The 14,789-nt window shown below is 45.7% G+C and overlaps 1 protein-coding gene across 1 annotated transcript in view; it reads left to right on the top strand.

Moving 5' to 3' along the window:
- Positions 1-14,789, top strand: part of SDHB (succinate dehydrogenase complex iron sulfur subunit B) — a 29,059-nt gene that overhangs the window by 6,702 nt on the left and 7,568 nt on the right. Inside the window, exons 2-4 of the mRNA XM_026519732.4 lie at positions 3,809-3,936; positions 11,490-11,575; positions 14,124-14,260. Of these exons, the coding sequence (XP_026375517.1) occupies positions 3,809-3,936; positions 11,490-11,575; positions 14,124-14,260 (351 nt within the window). The remainder of the gene's footprint in view (positions 1-3,808; positions 3,937-11,489; positions 11,576-14,123; positions 14,261-14,789) is intronic.

Raw genomic sequence — 14,789 nt, 5'->3', positions numbered from 1 at the left:
ACTTTGTCTTAAATGCCACAAGGTGGCGTTAACCAAATGTTCCTGCTGTTCTGCAAAATGGAGTTCCTAGGGGTGCCTGGCTGACTCAGTTTCTAGAGGGAACGACTCGTGATCTCCGGGCTATGAGTTCAAGCCCCACGTAGGGCTTAAAAATAAATAAAATAGAATGGAATAGAACAGAATCCTGCCTTTAATTCTTAAAAAAAAAAAAAAAAAAGGAGCCCCTAATGGAAGATGTTCATTTGTAGAAGTAACTTTCCTTTTCTTGCTGATCCTAGCCAGGTTGGTGATAAAGGAAAATACCACCTCTCTCTTCACCTTCATTCTCATCTCCTCTCTGTATGACCTTTTCTTATACTGAGAGCTGATGTTTATATTTTCAGCCTCGCTTAATTCAGGATGCTTCTTGCCAGCAAATAAGACCATCACATGTCTTGTACACGATTAACCTTCCCAGTTTCATCTTTCTTAACCAGTTTGTAAGAGAACTAGCTGGCCTGGAAGATAGTCTGCACGTGTCTGCATGCAAATGGGGGCTCAGCTGCTAGTTGCTGTTTGAACTGACAAGACCCCCACTCTGCCCCTCGGGTGGGGCCCCGGGGACTTGGTGTGGCCTCCACCTGGATGGAAGAGCTTCAGGGGCTGTGGGATGGGGACAGCATGTTTGTATTAGTCTAATGCTCAAGTTTTGCTTTTTTCTTTTTTCCTTTTTTTTTTTTAAGATTTTATTTATTTATTTGACAGAGAGAGACAGACAGCGAGAGAGGGAACACCAGCAGGGGGAGTGGGAGAGGGAGAAGCAGGCTTCCCGCCGAGCAGGGAGCCTGATGCGGGGCTCAATCCCAAGACCCTGGGATCATGACCTGAGCCCAAGGCAGACACTTAACGGCTGAGCCACCCAGGCGTTTATTTTAAATTCCAGTATAATTGTTTGCACTTTTCTTCAGTTTTTCCTAACCATAAACTGAACTGCTGTATGCAAAGTCCTGGACCAGGTGCATTGGGAGATGTAAACTGTTACTTGTTCCATGCTGTGAATCGTTAATTTTATGTGTCAGCTGGGCCACAGGGTGCCCAGGTAGTTGGCCCAACATTCTGGGTATTTCTCTGAGGGTGTTTTTGGATGAGTTTAACGTTTAAATCAATAGACCAGGGCGCCTGGGTGGCTCATCCGGTTAAGCTACTGCCTTTAGCTCAGGTCATGATCCCAGGGTCGTGGGATTGAGCCCCACATCAGGTTCCCTGCTTAGCAGGGAGCCCGCTTCTCCCTCTCCCTCTGCTGCTCCTTTTGCTTCTGCTCTCTCACTCACGCTCTCTCTAAAATAAATAAATAAAATCTTTAAAAACTGGTCAATCGGTAGACCAAGTAATGTAGATTGGCCTTCTTAATGTGGGTGGGCCTCATCCGTTCAGCGGAGGGCATAAGTAGAACAAAAGTCTCCTCTTCCTCCAAATAAGGAATTCCTCCTGCCTGACTCCCTTCAAACTGAACATCAACCCTTCTTGGGTCTTAAGCCTGCTGGCCTTTGAACTAGGACCACATCATCGGCTCTCCTGGTTCATGGGCCTCGAGGCTTGGACTGGTTTTACATCATTGGCTCTCCTGGGTCTCCAGCTTGCCAGCTGCAGCTCTTGGCACTTGCTATACTCCATAATCATGAGCCAATTCCTTATAAGAATCTCTTTTTATAAATATGTGTATGTATGTATGTATTTTTTCATACATATGTTCCATGTGTGTGTATGTATAAATATACACACTGTTGATTCTGTTTCTCAGGAGAACTCTAATACACATGTCCTCAAGGAATTTAAGACATAAAAAGAAGAACCAAGAAGAGACTGCAAATATTCACAAATAAATAGGATAGTACAGTGTTTAGGAACATGGGTTCTGGAGTCAGGCCGACTTGGGTTCCAGTCGTGGCTCCTCTCAGCTTATCATAAATGGTGGCTTTAAAAATGCGTATGAATTTAAATACAAAACTTTTGAGCAGTAGCACCCTTTTTGCAAATATGTTCTTAGGGGGAGCTGTTCTGGTAAAGAAGAGAAGGAATCAGAGACCAGGCCTCTTCACCTGACCCTCTCATAGCAGCCCCTGCTGTGTCACTCCGGGGTTCCTGGGCTCATGGTGGGAGAGCTGCTGGCAGAGAGGGAATGTCTAGGAGACGGAATAGAATCATCCTAGAGAACAGGACACAGCTATTTGTTAGTTCCCTAAACGTGTTCTCTTCTTTCCTGCTATAGTGCTGTGAACTGAATGTTTGTGTTCCCCCAGAATTCAGACATGGAAACCCCAGCCCCCACTGTGATGGTACTTGAAGATGGAGCCTGTGAGAGGAAATCAGGGTTAGATGAGGTCGTGAGGGTGGGGCCCATGGGGTGGGATTGGCCTCCTTACAGAAAGAGGCAAAGACTTGAAATCTCTCCCTGCCATATGAGGACACAGCAAGAAAGCAGCCATCTGCTGCTGTAAACCAGGAAAAGTATCCTCACCAGACACCAAGTCTGCCTGACACCTTGATCTTGGACCTCCCAGCCTCCAGGACTGTGAGAAGCAAGTGTTACATAAGCCGCCCAGTCTTCGGTGTCCTGTGACAGCAGCCCAGACTGACCAAGACACCTGATCTAAAAGCACCAGCATCTTGTTTCGACAACTACAGTAGCTTTCTACCGGTTTCTCCACGTGTTGTCCGACAGTTCTTCTTTCAAGCCAGTGGTAGTCTTCTCAAAAATAAAGATGATTATGTCTCCCACCTAATGATTTGTGCTAGCCTCTCATTGCTCTTACGATAAAATCAAAATCTTGACTTGCTCACATCTGCCACTTCCGTCCTTACTCAAGTCTCTCTCACTCATACTGAACTTCTTGGTTCTCCCAGATGCGCTGTGCTCTCCCCCATCTGGGCCTCTACACGTGTTGTTCCCTCCGTTTATACTCCCTACTCCTTCCCCTAATCCCTACTCATCGAGCCACAGCTTGAATATCCTTTACGGGGCCTTCCCGGATCTCTTGTACTAGTGGAAGTCTCTGCTGCATTCTTCCCTCTTTATACTTTATTATGAATATTTAATTTCTCTCTTGCTGGGGCGCCTGGGTGGCTCAGTCACTTGAACGTCTGCCTTCGGCTCAGGTCCTGATCTCAGGGTCCTGGGATCAAGCCCCGAGTCAGGCTCCTTGCTCAGCAGGGAGCCTGCTTCTCCCTCTCCCTCTGCCGCTCCCCCTGCTTGTGTGCGCATGCTCCAAGGAGCCTGCTTCTCCCTCTCCCTCTGCCGCTCCCCCTGCTTGTGTGCGCACGCTCGTGCTCATTCTCTGTCAAATACATAAACATATTTTTAAAAATAAATAAAATTTCTCTCTTGCTCATACAAAGTTGCTTCTGTGAGGACAAAGACTTTGTTTCGTTGCGTGGCGTTTCACCCACCGCCACCTCCGTGTCTGGTAGGTGTTAGGTGCTTAGTATTTGTTGGATATTTTGACTGCCGTTCTCAGGAAGACTGTGTCAGGAGGCACTTCGGTGGCTCAGCTGGTTAGGCGTACAACTTGATTTCGGCTCAGCTTGTCCTGGGATCGAGCCTGGCCTTGAGCTTTGTGCTCAGTGGGGAGTCCGCTTAAGATTCTCTCTCCTTCTGCCCCTCCCCACTCCCTGCGTGCACGTGCTCTTCACTATAAAAAAAAAAAAGACTGTGTCAGTTATGTGTGGGTTTGTATCCAGTTTTGTAGTTTATAGTGCCAGCTAAACAGAAGGATTTATCTTGCATTTTTAATATTTTTTTTTCCTTCTTGTGAATTTTTCTCAATTTCAGGCCTGCCGGGGAGTGCAGACAGCTGCCGCCACAGCTCCTCGAATCAAGAAATTTGCCATCTACCGATGGGACCCAGACAAGACTGGAGATAAACCTCATATGCAGACTTATGAAATTGATTTGAATAAGTGAGTATCTCTTTGAGAGCTAGGTATTTGGTAAGTGAAAGTGAACTCGATCTGATTCAGGGACATGCTTTTCACATTCTTGGAAGATTTAAAAGCAGATCATTCAGTGGCTCTGGAATTCATCATGTTTTTCAGGCGAGAATGAGGTATGTACAGGGGGCACCTGGGTGGCTCAGACGATTAAGCATCTGACTCTTGGTTTCAGTTTAGTTCTTGATCTCAGGGTTTTGAGTTCAGTCCCCATGTTGGGCTCCACTCTGGACGTGGAGCCTATTTAAGAAAAGAAGAAGGAGAAGTAATACCAAGAAGAATAACTTTTGAAAAATTCCTTTCCTTTCCCCAAATCAGAGGGTGCCAAATCTCTAGGAGTACTGGTAGAGCTGGATAGACACCATAAATTTGGCTAGAATGGTGATAGGACAAGAAAGAGATGTAGTTAAAATATTAACAAAGATTCATACATCTATTATTTTTTCTATTTCTGTCATGTCAAAGTGCCACAAACTTAGTGGCTTGAAACAACATCAATTTATCATCTCCCAGTTCTGCAGGTTAGAAGTCTGGTAAAGGTTTCATCAGACTGAAATCAAGGTGTCAGCAGGCTGCGTTCCGTTCTGGAGACTAAGGGGAAATCCATTTTCTGTTCCTTCGGGCTGTTGGCAGAATTCAGTTCCTTATGGTTGCAAAACCGAGGTCCCTATTTTCTCGTTGGCCGTCAGCTGAGGGCCACTCCCAGCTTTGAGAGGCCTCTGTGCTCTGGGGCCCACAGTCCCCGCCTTCAAAGGCAGCAACAGCCACTTGAGTCTTTGATCTCTATCTAACCCAGTCTTCTTTCTTCGGCTCCACCCCAGAAGGATCTCCGCAGGCAGCCAAACGGAGGGAAGAATCTAGTAAGCTGGGCTCAGCAGAACCAAAACTGTTTTATTTGTCAGTGAATGAGTATTTTATTTCTTTTGAACAAAAGCTTCCGTGGTGCAAAAAAAAGGATTGAAAACTATTCTCAATGTTTTCTTTGACTTTGTATCGACACCTAAGTTCTATTAAGCAGTATAAGCAGTACAGTTAGTTGATACACGAGCTTCTTATCAAGTAGACGGTTACCAGATACTCAGCTGCCAAAAGTCATTAGTAAAATTCAAAGAAAAGGAAATTGTACAGACCACATTTTCTTTTTTCTTTTTTTTTTTTTTTTTTAAGATTTTTATTTATTTGACAGAGCAAAAACAAGGAGAGGAGAGGGAGAAGCATTCTCCCTGCTAAGCAGGGAACCCGAATTGGGGCTGGGTCCCAGGATCATGACCTGAGCCAAAGGCAGGCGCTTAACTGACTGAGTCACCCAAGCGCCCCCAGGCCACATTTTCTGACCATAATACAATAAAACTAAAAATTCATATTAAAAACAAAAAACTCTTAACGACTTGAAGAGTAAAAAGCACTCTTAAATAACTACTTTATTAAGGAATAATATAAAATATTGTTAGCTACTTGGAAAATAACAGCATTGCAAATCAAAACTTATAGAATGAGACTAAAAGTGGAAGAATTAAATTCAAAAGTATTTTTTAATGATTAAAAAATTTAAAGAGGAATTGCATTCACTTCCAGTCAGAGCAGAGTAGCTTTCATCAGACTAGCCCTCCCTCAAAATAGCAGCTGTAAACTCTGGACGAAGCCGCAGAAGTAACAGTCTGCAGGCACAGGAGAGTAACCATCACGGACAGGCACTGGGAGGCAGCTGGCACTTGGAAGAACAGAATGCTGGGTAGATCAACCGGTTGTTCCTGAGGGCAGGCCCCAGGTGATGTGGGGGTACAAGGGCAAAAACTCGATGAAACCAGACTCAAAAGTGTGAACAACCAGAAGATAACGGTGTATGGCTACCACAGCAACCAGAAGTGAAAGGGGGGGTGGGAATCCTGGAAAAAAACATGGGTGGGGGCCCAAATTCTATTTATGAACTCTGCCCATGTTGGGAGTTCAGCCCATATTAATTGTTGCTTAAAAAAAAAAAACGAGGGCCCCTGGGTTGGCTAAGCAGCTGACTCTTGATTTCGGTTCTGGCCATGATCTCGGGGTTGTGGGATCGAGCCCAGCGTCGGGCTCCACACTCTGCGTGGAGTCTGCTTGAGAGTCTCTCTCTCCCTCTGACCCTCCCCCTGCTCATGGGTGCCCGCTGTAAGTAAATAAATAAATAAAGTCTTTAAAAAAAAATCAGGGGCACCTGGCTGGCTCGGTTGGTAGGGCACTCAACGCTTGATCTCAGGGTTGTGACTTCAAGCCCTGTGTTGGGCATGGAGCCTACTTAAGTTAGAAAATATTTAAAAACTCAGTACTCTCCAGAGAAACAGTAAAATCCAGAGTTTCTACATCGTGTTACTCACGAGGTCCAACGTACAGTCCAGCATCACTAATCATACCAAGAACAGTGAGACATGACCCAAACTCAAGTGGAAAGACAAGCAGTGGAGGCCACCCAGCCTTGAAGTAATCCAGTTGTTGGGATTAGCACACGTGGATTTTAAGTAGTTAACCCGTGTTCACAGAGAAAGGGAAAGATGCTCATGAGATGGGAGGTCTCAGCAGGGAAATAGAAACTTAAAAATAACCACGTGGAAAATCTGGAACTGAAAAATAGAAATATCTGAAAAAGAATTCACTGGATAGGCCTCATAGCAGATTGAAAGTGACAGTTGGAAGACTGTGAACCTGGAAATATGTTAGTAGAAATTATCTGTTCTTAAGAACAAAAGGATTTTTTTTTAAAGAACCTCACTCATCTATGGAACGATATCAAAAGGTCTAATATACGTTATTGGAGTCCCAGAGGAGTGGGGAGAGGGAACAGACAAAAGATATTTGAAGAACTATGGCCAAGAATTCCCTCAAGCTGGTGAAAGATGTAATTGACATAGTCAAGAAGTTTGGTGAACCCCAAGCACGGTAAATACAAAGAAAACTACACCCAGGAGTATCACAGTCAAATTCCTGAAGATCAGAAAAGCAAAGAGAAAGTCTTGAAAGCGGAAAGGGGAAAACATGTTACATCCCGGGAAACAATACAAATGATTACTGCTCATCAGAAATTGTAGATGCCAAAAGACAATGAAATGACATCTCTAAATGACCAAAAAACACTCCACCAGAATTCTGTATTCAGCAGAATGATGAAAATGAAGGCATTTGCAGATACCAGGAAATGCAAGAATTCATGACCTGTACTGCATGAAATGCTAGAAGTTATTTAGACTAAAGAAGCTTGGCTCTTGGGAAGGGAATGGAAAGCACTAGCTATGGTAAATTAAAAAACATTTTTCTTCTTAATTTCATTAAAGTATATATGTGACTTTAAAGTAAAATTATAATACTGTATTGTGTAACGTGTAACTTAGACAAATGTAATTCATATGAGAACTAGCATAAGGGCTGAGAACAGGTTGACCTATAAGGTGGGAAGGTCTTACATTACATGAAATAGTACAATATTAACTCTAGATCAAAAAGTTAAGGATGCATATTATAATTGTAGAGTAACCTTTTTTTTTTTAATGGAGAGAGAGCTAAAAAGCCCATATATAAATTATATGGAATTCCAAAAATATTTACTCAATCTAAAAATATTACTTAGGGGCACCTGGGTGGCTCGATTGAGCCTCCAGCTCTTGGTTTCAGCTCACGTCCTGATCTCAGGGTCCTGGGATCGAGCCTCATGTTGGGCTCCACACAGCGGCAAGTCTGCTTGGGGATTTCTCTCCCTCTCCCTCTCCCTCTCCCCCACTCCCATGCACATGCTCGCTCTCTAAAATAAATCTTTTTTAAAAATAAATAGAAATACTACTTAGAAGAAGGCAGGAAACAAAGAACAGGAAAAAAAAATGTTGGGACAAATAGTAAAATGAGAGACCCAAAGCCAACCACATCAGTAATTATACCATGTGAGGGCACTGAACACTCCAATTAAAAGGCAAAGATTGTCAAAATAGATAAAAAGCAAAACCCAGTTTCATGCTGCTTACAAGAAGTGCACTTTAAATATGGTTAAAAACAAAATTCAACTAAGTAAATTGTAAAGATCTTCCTGGCTTTATTTAACCATTCCTGAATCAGGCAGCATGCAATCTCGCAGATAGAAAGGAGCTCCAAGGGGTACCCGGTGGCTCAGTCAGTTAAGCATCCAACTCTGGATCTCAGGGTTGTGGTTGGAGCCTACTTAAAAAAAGGAAAGAAAGGAGCTCCACGGAGCTGCACAGAGGGAAAGACTTACAGGCAGACAGGAGTGGGAAGAAAGAACAAAAAAGCAGATCGGTTGTGGCAAGGTCTCTTTACAAGATGGCAGAATCAATGAGGCAAATACCTAACGAGGCGATTCCTGATTGACTGGTTTTAAATTCCGTTTCTGGGAGAACCAAAACAGAAGGTAAGTCTCAGTTTGATGACATGAGGCTTGGCATAAGTGATTCCATTTTGGGCCTGTTGTGTTGTTTTTAACAATATAAAGACAGGTTGAAAATAAAGATATCCACACAGACTGCATAAGCATAAGAAGGGTAGAGTGGCTGTGGTAAAATCAGATGACTGGAAGACAAATGCCAGAAATAAGAGGACATTTCATAATGATAAAGGGATCATTTTATCAGGAAGACATGCCAGTCATAAATGTGTATACAGCTAATAACAGCTTCAAAGTTGGCAGAATTGAAGAACTTCAAGAGTTAGGGAACACGTAAACATCTGCAGTCCTTCTCAGCAATGGGTAGAACAGTTAAGAAGTTAGTAAAGACGCAGATAATCTGAACGTCATCAGTCATGCTGTAATTAACACCACACCAAACGGTTACAGAACACGTGTTCTTTCCAAGTGTGCATGCTTACCAGCACTCTTGTGACTGAGCCGTAAAACAAAGCTGAGTAAATTCCAAAAAACTGGGATCTTCTAGAGTGTATTCTTTGACCACAATGGAATTCAAATAGAAAGCAGTAACAGTAGGACGTCTGGGGAGACACGGCCCCGTGAAATACGATGCAGGAGCGCCTGGGTGGCTCAGTCCATAGCATTCGACTCTTGGTTTCAGCTCAGGTCATGACCTCGGGGTCCTGGGATGGAGCCCCACGTTGGGCTCCATGCTGGGTGTGGAGCCTGCTTGGGATTCTCTCCCTCTGTCCCACATTCCCCCTCTCAAAAAATAATAAATAGATACATACATACATACATTTTTAAAGATGTAAAAACTAGAAGTAAATTCTGTATTCATGAAACCTCAGGAAGGGGTGTGGTCTTTTTAGATTTAAAAGTCATAGTAATAGGAGGAAACGGTAGTTTAACAATGTAAGCATTTAAATCTGTGTGTTTTAAAAATTCCATTACCCGAATGAAAAGTCGAATAGCCAGTTGCTGGCTAAGGGCTGCAGGTAGGGGAGGGGCAGGGTTAGCATCAGATAGAATAGATTTGTGGTATATATTTTGGTCTTGTCCAGGGTTTCTGGCTCCTAAAACCCTTGTAATCCTAAGAGATAAGAGCTACAGGGCCATCTTTTATTATTATATTTTAGTTTTGCTCCCAGTTCCTGAAATAGCTCCAGATAAAAAGGGTAAAATGGGTGGTCTTCTGTTATTCATAACTAGCCTCTTTCAGCCACCAGCATTTATGTTAATGAGGTGATTTCTAGAAATCTCCTAGATAATGAGGGGGAACCAACCCTGTCTGGAAGTTTGGAACACTCAGCCCTACCCTGGACCTGGGAGGGGAGAGAGGTTAGAGGTCGAATCACTTAACCAGCCACCAGTGTAATCAAGCATGCTGACACGCTGAAACCTTAAAATCTGGAGGATGGGGTTCAAGGAGCTTGGGTGTGTGAGCTCGCAGAGGTGCAGGGAGAGGGCATGGCTCTGCTCCCCCTTCCCACATACCTGGCCCTGCGCATCTCTTCCATTTGGCTGTTAGTAAATCATAGTCTAGTAAGTTAACTTCTGAGTTCTGTGATCCCCTCTAGCAGTTATCAAACGCAAGGAAGGGATCATGAAAATCCTGATTTATAGCCAACCATCAGGAGCACAGGTGACAGCCCAGACTTGCAGGGTCTAGGAGCCCTGCCCCTGTGGGATCTGACGCTGTGTCCTGGTCGATGGTGTCAGATTGAGTTAGGATGTGGGACACCCAGCTGGTGTTGCAGGATTGCTCGGGGCTGGAAGCTGTGTATTTGGTGACCAGGAGTATCAGTATTGGGAGTGAGGAGGTAAAAGGTTCAGAGCTTTAAAAAAATTTCCTTTAAAAAACATTCCCAAGATCTCAAACAGAGGCAAAGAACATGGGTGGACGGAGTCTCCCGCACTAGTCGACTAGAACAAACACGCCACGCGGGCATAGATTCTCATCTGTTCTGTTCCTGGTGCGCCGCCAGCACCCAGAACGGAACCTGGCACAGAGCAGACTTTCAGTTGAACAGTTGGTGAGTGCAGAAAAATCACTGATTTTATGACAAATATTGAGCCACTGTGATTTTCAGAGATCTCTGATTAAAATACTGACAGCGGTAAAATCCTCAAAATAGCCGAGGTTTTTAAAGGTGACAGTTCTGGGTGTTAGCAAAGATAGGGCGGTGGGCGGGGTATTTGCACGTTGCTGATAGAAGACCGGTAACTGGGCGTGTTAGCTAATCTCATGGTGATCGTTTCACAACATAGACACGCCAGGTTCTGTGCCCGCTGTCCTGCCTTACAGCCTACACGTTGTCCCTGATGTCTCAGAGCTAGGAAACAAGGAAATCTGGATCACGTAAAGGATATTTGGGGAGGGGGGCATATGTTGTTAAATGCCGGGCATAGAGAAGTACCCCGTGGCCAGAAATAGGTTTGTCGAGCGCTGGTCTGTATGTCAGCTGCCATGAAAAGCACGGGCTTTCAGTTCATCTTTGGAAGAGTCCCGTGACATAAAGATCAGTTCCATTTTACAGACCGGGCAACAGGCTCAGAGAGCGTGAGCCGTTCCACAGAGCTGCACTCTACACGATGGTAATCGTGGTTAAACTAAGTGCATGTGGCAGACACTCCCTGCCTCATCTTCCTGTGTGTCAGGTCACCGGCGGGAGGCCCGTGACATGTAGCCGCTGCTCTCTGCTTTGTAGGCGGGGAGCTGATGGCGGGGTTTGCCGAGAACCTAGTGAGTGTCCAAGCCAGGACTCTGACCCGCCTCCGGGACACCAGACCCGCGCTCCAGTTTCCAAGCCCAGTGCTACTGCCCTTCCCCCACCCTGTCCACCCACGGCCCCCACGGCCTGGACACTCCCTGGTTTGGAGTGGGGGACTGTCACTCTACTCCTGTAGCTTTCCTTTTCCTAGAAATGTATACGCAGTGCGACTCGGCCGTGCTTAAAACGTGTAAGAATACACAAAAGTAAAAGTATGGAAGAAATTTGCCTGAGTGTGCCCTGAGAAAGCTAAATGGATAAGAAGAGCAGCTAACGTATGCAGATGTCTCAGATCATATTACAATAAAGCGCGGGGAGATTGAACTTCCCATCATTACAGCTGGGATCATCGTTTTGTTGTTTTTGCTCAGATGTGGTCCTATGGTGTTGGATGCTTTAATCAAGATTAAGAATGAAATTGATTCTACCTTGACCTTCCGAAGATCATGCAGAGAAGGTAAGCATCTCCTTCCTTGTTAGGCGTTAGACGCTCAGGCTCTGGCTCCAGGGCCTGCCACTGCTGAGCTGGCCGCCTCCCAGGTGACCTTGCTGGGCATCGCACTTCCTTTCCTTGGGTAAATGCGCCAGACATTCCAAGTGGAGTACGGGTTCTGGTTTCTGAGTTTTCTTCCCATCGAGAGCTTTGTGTCCTGTGGTTACTGCATCTGGGACCCCCATGAGCTGCCGCACCCTTGGGGGACCAGCTCCCGCTGCTAGCAGCGACCGCCGCACCGCTGCTGAGTGCGTTCCTGGACGGGAGGTGGGGGGGACAGTGGAGAGTTTCTGGTTGGTGCTTATGCGCACTTAACCCTTAACCAGCAGGGGATGCAGTGCGCCCCCAGCCCCCAGCATTGCATGTGTACGCGTGTATAGAGCAGCTGTTCAGTAGGAACGTTCTGGGTGGGAACAGTTTCCCACAGTGTGCTGCTGGTGCCCCAGAGACGATTCTAGGCGGTGTTCAGACCAGCGTTCTTTACTGTAATAGCTGTGTACTTATGTGACATGTTAGAAAAATATAATTACTAATGACCGTGAAACAGCGATATAGTTTTTTAAAGTAAAACTGAGTTGATTTTGAGAAAACTCCTAAATAACCTGTCAGCAGTACTCGGACGTGGCACAGGGCTCATGGGTCCTGACGGCTGTAGAGCCCAGTCAGTGTGCCAGGCTCTGTTCTGTGCACTTGACGGGGGATAGACCAGCACTGTCAGTGTTTGGGCCTGGGGAGGTTAAGGGACTTCCAGAAAAACACATAGATAGTTAGTCGGGAGCCAGAAGTCAGGCAGAGTTGTCAGATTCCAGAACTGCACTCAGGCGGTACGCTCTGCTGGCCAGGTTTGGAAGACCTGGGATAAAACCAAAACAGGGTAGCAACCAGTGTCGAAACTTCTTCCTAAAATGACCTTCCATAAAAGGGAAAACCACTACAGATGCTGGCCCATCACTTTTTGTCTGTGTTCTTCTGCACATTTCAGGTATTTCAGTCCTCCTCCTAAGTCCTCGGCTTTGATTCAGCTAATCGCAGGATGGGATTTAGTGTACCAAATGCTGAGAGATGTTGCGATAGGTTGGCTGAGTCCTGCTGTTAGGGAACGTTCTGCTGTAATTATATACCAGCCTTCCCCATGTAAGTCCTGGCAACACAGGAAATATAGATGCTTTCCAGTAACCTTTCCCCGTAAGACTTTCTCGAGCCAAGAACGTATGATGTGACCCATCTGGACTAAAAAAGTATGAGGCAGAATGATACTAATCGCCACTCCTTCTTATTCCCTTATTGATTGTTAAGAGAATTCTCTTGAAGACTCATTGGGTTTATTTTTAAGTTATATACCATTTCTTACAAGAGCATACTTCTCTGGTTGGATGCCAAGCAGACATAAATACGTTGATAGCATTCAGTCTCCTGGGAAACTTTAGGAGTTTTTGCTTATGACAGGTCTTTGTGTTCTCTTACATGTTTACTAAGATTTACAGGAGGGCGCCTGGAGGGCTCAGTCAGTTCAGTTGAGCGTCTGCCTTCAGCTCAGGTCATGATCCCAGGATCCTGGGATCGAGTCCCACGTCAGGTTCCTGGCCCAGCAGGGCGTCTGCTTCTCCCACTCACTCTCCATCTGTGCGCGCTCTCTCTCTCTCTCTCTCTCTCTCTCTCAAATAAATAAAACCTTTAAAAAAAAAAAAAAGATTGACAGAAGAAGAGGGTGTGGTCTTACTAAAGTGATAACCTAGTTCAGGTTTCACAAGTAATCATAATTCTCTGGCCTGGGCTTCAAAAAAACAGCTTCAGAGAAGTGGGTTGAGATTGCATAGTCCTCTTTAAACTCTGAAATACCTAGGAAATTTCCATACACAGCAAATCAGTCCAGGCAGAGAAAAGTATTTTCAGGGTCCTTGGTCAGCACCTTCTTTTTGCTTGCTTTGCTTTCACATGAGGTCGTTCTTCTCGCTGCTCGAAGGCCATGCTCGGGCCGGTAATGTGGGTTTCGTGTCCCCAGGGCAGCCCCTGTGCTGCTGGTTTTAGTGAGGACACTAGAGTAAGAGTGTATGTGGCTAATCCCCATCCAGGCCTCAGCCGGAAGATGGCCCGCACAGGGCTGATTGGCTTCTGGGTTCTGTCTGTCACAAGCTGAGTACAAATAACAGGCTTTTTAGAAAGTGGGTTGGGGTGCTAATTTATTTCTGAAAATGCACGGCGCTAGGACCGGTGTGGGAACTCCGTGATGCCCACAGCGCCCCAGGCCCCTTCTGTCTCCAGTGGCATCTGTAGCGTGTCGATTGCAACCCCGGGGTTGCCTCCCGGTCACAGACTGGCATTTGGAACCATGGTCATTAGATCTACATTCTAGGCAGGAAGACGGAGGAGGACAAGAGCAGCGGGGCACGTCTGCCACAGGTGTATTCCATGTCAGTGCTGCTCCCGACGGTGGGGAGCGACATTGCAGAGAGAGTTTGAAGCTGGGTGGGCGGAACCCGGGTGAGCAAGTGTCAGACACGCTCTCTCTCAGGTATCTGCGGCTCTTGTGCCATGAACATCAACGGAGGTAACACTCTGGCTTGTACCCGAAGGATCGACACCAACCTCAACAAAGTCTCCAAAATCTACCCTCTTCCGCATATGTATGTGATAAAGGATCTCGTTCCCGTGAGTTTCTGCCTCCCGCCTCTCTTGTGTCCCCCTCTCTCCCCCACTCCCCCCACCCTCTTTTTTTATTTTCCGGGGAGAAGGGAAGAGGTGTGTGTGAGGGAGAGAGATGTTACCACTCTCTAGGGCAGGCTTTTTTTCCTGAGTTTAATTAAGGAATTTGAATGGTGGAAGATAAACATGCCTGGATTCTCCAGCGGTTCATTGGGGAGGATTGTTGGGGAGTAACAGGGCATAGGATTTTAGAGTTGGAACAATCCCAGAATCAAGAATTTGGCCATAACTACAAAGAATTCATGTGGAAAACACCAGTGGGGAAGGCAACAGTTGTTACAAGTTGTACTTTAATCTCAGCCTCCCCGTGTCTGAGCACCTTCACCGACTGGGCTGCAGGATTGGAAGATTTCCCAAGTGGGTGAAGGAGAGATTTCTCAGCCACAGTTAACATGGTGACCATTTCTCCTTCTGTCGTCATTGCACGGATCCCCGGCAAGGGAAGAGAGTCAGACTTCTGGTGTGGGGTGGGGAA

Source organism: Ursus arctos, unplaced genomic scaffold, assembly GCF_023065955.2.
Source record: "Ursus arctos isolate Adak ecotype North America unplaced genomic scaffold, UrsArc2.0 scaffold_32, whole genome shotgun sequence".
Classification (NCBI taxonomy): domain Eukaryota; kingdom Metazoa; phylum Chordata; class Mammalia; order Carnivora; family Ursidae; genus Ursus; species Ursus arctos.
The sequence above is the reverse complement of the archived record's forward strand: the minus strand, read 5'-3'. Positions and strand labels throughout refer to the sequence as shown.